The sequence below is a fragment of the Lasioglossum baleicum genome, unplaced genomic scaffold (genome assembly GCF_051020765.1).
Source record: "Lasioglossum baleicum unplaced genomic scaffold, iyLasBale1 scaffold0108, whole genome shotgun sequence".
NCBI classification, from domain to species: Eukaryota; Metazoa; Arthropoda; class Insecta; order Hymenoptera; family Halictidae; genus Lasioglossum; species Lasioglossum baleicum.
In genome coordinates, this window is record NW_027469168.1 from 89,937 (window position 1) to 94,113 (window position 4,177).

General features: G+C 59.9%; 1 protein-coding gene across 1 annotated transcript; it reads right to left on the reverse strand.

Annotated features, from left to right (window-relative positions):
* Window positions 1-691: 691 nt before the first annotated feature.
* On the reverse strand, window positions 692-1,054 carry LOC143219948 (uncharacterized). Its single transcript, XM_076445736.1, has one exon. It carries the CDS (start codon window positions 1,052-1,054, stop codon window positions 692-694), a length of 363 nt encoding a protein of 120 aa, XP_076301851.1.
* Window positions 1,055-4,177: the final 3,123 nt, after the last annotated feature.

Below are 4,177 nucleotides of genomic sequence, written 5' to 3' on the forward strand. Positions count from 1 at the left end.
GCGCCGGGAATTCAAGCGTCAGGCACCGAAGCCGTCGGCGCTCCACACGGCTCACCTTGCTGAGATCTTCTTCGCGCGTCACGCTTCTTCCTCTTGGCACTATGGCAGTGCCGTGTGGACCACCGTGCGACACCGACACCTACTTGGACGCGATCCCCGAGGGGTTTGTCCCTCAACCAACCACCCCGCGATCCCCCCTGGTGACGGGAAGGCAAAGGACGGGGACAGCCTCGACCGGCAGGGGCTCTTCCCGGACGTCATCCGACCACGTGGGACTAACGTCCGCACGCGCTCATGTGAGCCTGCGTCGCGCTCGCCGGAACCGCCTCCCGGAGCGAGAGCGGGCCTGTGCTCCTTATTCCCTGCCACGCTACGCTGCGTCCTTCTGCAGCATCACCTGCTCGCAGAAGGAGGCCACATCTCGCCAATTCCTCTCGGGCTCCACCATGTTAGGCACGATGGCGAAGAGCGAGAGGTCCCTCCCTTCAACACTCTGCCGGGCCCGTCTTCAGCGGTCCAGGCCGGACAATCCTGCAGGGTGTGCAGCGCGGAGTCCACTCCGCGTCGCAGAACCAACAACCAGGCGTAACCGCACGCCCGATCTTGTTGAGGATCTCTCCGAAACACCCGTGTCCGGAGAGCACCTGCGTGAGGCGGAATGTCCGCCTGCCCCCGCTCTTCATCGCGGCGTCTAGAACAGGGACGATGGCTCCGACGGCCCTCTGGCGGAGGCCGCCTGACGGCTCAGTCTCCGTCTCCACACTTCCAAACCGGACCGTCGGATCTCCTTCTTGATGTTATCCGCTTCCTCCGGTCCTAGACTCGGGAGATCGCTCGGTCGACGACGCACGAGGTCGTAAGTTCTGGTCTCCATTCCCGCCAGTAGATCCAGCGGCAGGAGGCCCGCCAGGACGGAGGGCGCCTCGTGTGAGATGGTGCGATACCCCCACATCACACTGATGGCCAGTCTGCGCCAGACACTAGCGAGTCTGGCACAGCGCTTGCGCCTGCCCATCAGGTCCGCCGCACATACCGGGGCTCCGTACACGGCCATCGAACGGATGACCCCGGAGCGCTCTCTCGTCCGGCCCTCCGATGTTCGGGAGGAGCCGGCACAGTGCCCCCCCCCCCGTCCGTTCCAGGAGAGGGGCGAGTTGCTCGAAGTTGTCCTCGAAGGTCCATCGGCCGTCCAGCACGAGGCCGAGAAACTACATCGTATCCCGGATCTGGACTGCCTTTCCACACGTGTAGACCGTTCCTCTTCGTACGTTGCCCGACGGTGCTACCCGATTCGTCCTGCCGTGGAACCAGATCGCCTGGGTCTTCTCCAGCGAGACGCGGAGTCCCAAGCGTTCTATGGCCCTGACCACTGTGGCCACTCCCAGTTCGGCGATCCGGGTCGTCCTCCCGTACTCGCGACCGCTCGCCGTGACGAGGGTGTCATCCGCGTAGCAAGTGACACTCACCCCGTCGGGGAGCGAGCAATGCATCACTGTATCGAACGCTAAGTTCCACAGGATCGGACACAGTACCGACCCCTGTGGGACCCCGCAGCGCATCTCCCTGCGCACGGTACCGTCCCTCCCGGGATATTGTGAACGCCTGATGGACAGGTAGTCTCGGATATCCGCCGCCAGGTACAGGGGCACCTCGTGCCACTCCAACGCCACCCCGACGGCAGTCCAGGGCAGGGGATTAAACGCGTTGGCGATGTCCAAACTAACGGTCAACATCACACCGCCCTGTTGGACGACCGCCTCCGACAGGGACCTGACGCGCCGAACTGCGTCGATGGTCGACCGCTCCTGCCGGAGACCGAACTGTCGGTCATCCCGATCCGGACCAGCTCCCGAGAGGTGGTCCCACAGCCTCCTGGTTACCACCCTCTCGAAGCGCATCCCACCCACGTCCAACAGGCACATCGGCCTGTACGCTGCCGGAGATTGCTGGGACTTTCCCACCTCCGGCAGTAGCACGCCTTGGCCTCCTTGCAGCACTCCGGAAACTTGCACTCCCGGAGGCACTGTGTGAAGAGGGTCCTGATCCGACCTTCGAGGGGACTCGACGCGAGTACCCAGTCGCGTCCAGGGATCCCGTCCGGTCCCGGCGCATTGACTCACGCTCCCATTTCCCGAATCGCTCTGCTCCGCTCCTCGGAGGTTACCCCCAAGGTCGCCTGTCCATCCGACTTCGCATCGTGCCGATGGGGTCTCCTCCGCTGTCCTCTCGTCCCCAGGTGACGCGGGGAAGAGGGGCGTTGAAGAACCGCTTCGCGAAGGCAGGCTCCACGCTCTCCGTATGCGGCGTAGCCCACCCCCTCATTCTGCCTAACACGACGCGATACGGATGACCCCACGGGTCCCAATGCAGCGTCTCTAGCAGCGCCTTAAATTTGGAGGATCCCGCCTTCTTGACCGCCCTGCGCAGGCTCTTGTTCATGCCCCTGCACTCCCTGTGCAGGGCGGACTCCTCCTCCGACGTGGCCGCTCTTCGGCGTCTGGCCCGGGTGTACCGCCTTCGGGCTCGATTGGTCCTCTCCCTGAGAGTCGTGAGGCTCGACGCTCCACCAGTACACCGACCTTGGTGGCTACTTCGTTGCCTGTGGCATGGCAACGTCGCACGCCTCGGTCATGGGTCGCTGGATCTCCGAGACCTGCGCGTCGACGTCACCCTCCGGGGCTGGGGACCAGTCCGCCGCGTGCACCGCAACCCCGTTCATGCGCTGCAGCTGCCACCTCCGAGCCGAGTCGATTCCTCCTCTTCTTTCCTCTTGTCGTCGACGCCGGGCCGCGCCCGGGGCGCGGTAACGCATGAGGACGGGTATATGGCCCCTCAGCAACTCGATCTTCTCTTACACTGCCCATGCGGTGAGCCTCTTCGGCGCGGTCGGCGAGGCGAAGGAGATGTCCACCACGGACTCCCCCGCCGGCCTCACGCACGTGCTAGCTCCGCCCCGATTGAGGATCCTCAGATCCAACCCGGCTGCCCATTCGAGCAACGCCTCGCCTCTCGCGTTGGTCCTCCGGCACCCCCACGCGGTAGCGTCGGCGTTGCAGTACCCGAGGACGAGCATGGGCCCGGAAAAGCGCTGGTTCACCGCTCTTCGCACACCGTCCAGGCAATCCTCGTTCTCCGCGAGCGTGCGGTTGCGCGAGACATAGCAGCCCACCACTACGACGTCACCCCACAGGACCCCACATGGCCTTCCCCTTGGTGCAGCAGCGTGGCGATCGGGTTGCGGGCTGTGTCCGCCACACCAGAAAGTGTGGCACAGCTACGTCAATAACTTCAACTACTCTGTGATAACGAATAGTTATACCAGGTATTCTAGGAGTACATTCGCTGCACAGCATTGACAATGGACACCTAAACTCTCGGCATGAGCAATAGAGTCGGCAGTCATATCGTCGGGGAGCATTACAAATAGTTATAGAGTCATTCTATCCTCAGACTACTTTATGTTCCGAGAACGTATCCCGCAGTACCGAGAGCATGACTTCACGGTAAGAGAAACAAATTAGAAAACATTTTAATTACGGGCACCATAACTTCATGTATGTGTTAGAAGGTTGAGAGTCAAACCGCTTGTGAACGTTGTGACCATCTGTGAGAGACGAACGGCTAAGTCAAAGTCTCCACATATTATGCGATTCTGACGGTCAGACCAGGTATTCCGGAAGTCAATCGACAGAGCAGTATTACCAATGGACACGGTCATACACGGTATGAATATTAAAGTAGAGCGTCAAGCCCTTGTAGATCATTACCTATTCTTATACAGTCTATCATTTTACCATAGGCCTTTCTTTCCGAGAAGCAAGCCCACTATATTCAGGGCATTACTTCGTGTTCCGAGATGCAAATTAGTAGACATTTAAGAGACAGGCACCTTAATTTCGTGAATGCATTATAAGATCGGAACACAGACTGATCATGAACATTACCGCCCCCTTTGGGAGTGGAACGCTGAAGTGAATAACTTCACCTATCCGTGATTCCAGAGTCAACCCAGGAAAACCGAGAAGTTAGTCCTCTAATCAGAATTGGGAGTTGGCACGTTATTTCGCCTTTTGAATATTAATATGGAGCGACAAACTGTTTGAGAGCGTTACCAATTGGTATAATGTCAAACGTTTTAGCGACGACCACACCCTACGAAACACTAACACGCTGCATC

Excerpts from the sequence above, each read along its gene's own strand:
- LOC143219948 (XM_076445736.1), bottom strand. The coding sequence starts at position 1,054 with ATGGCCGTGTACGGAGCCCCGGTATGTGCGGCGGACCTGATGGGCAGG.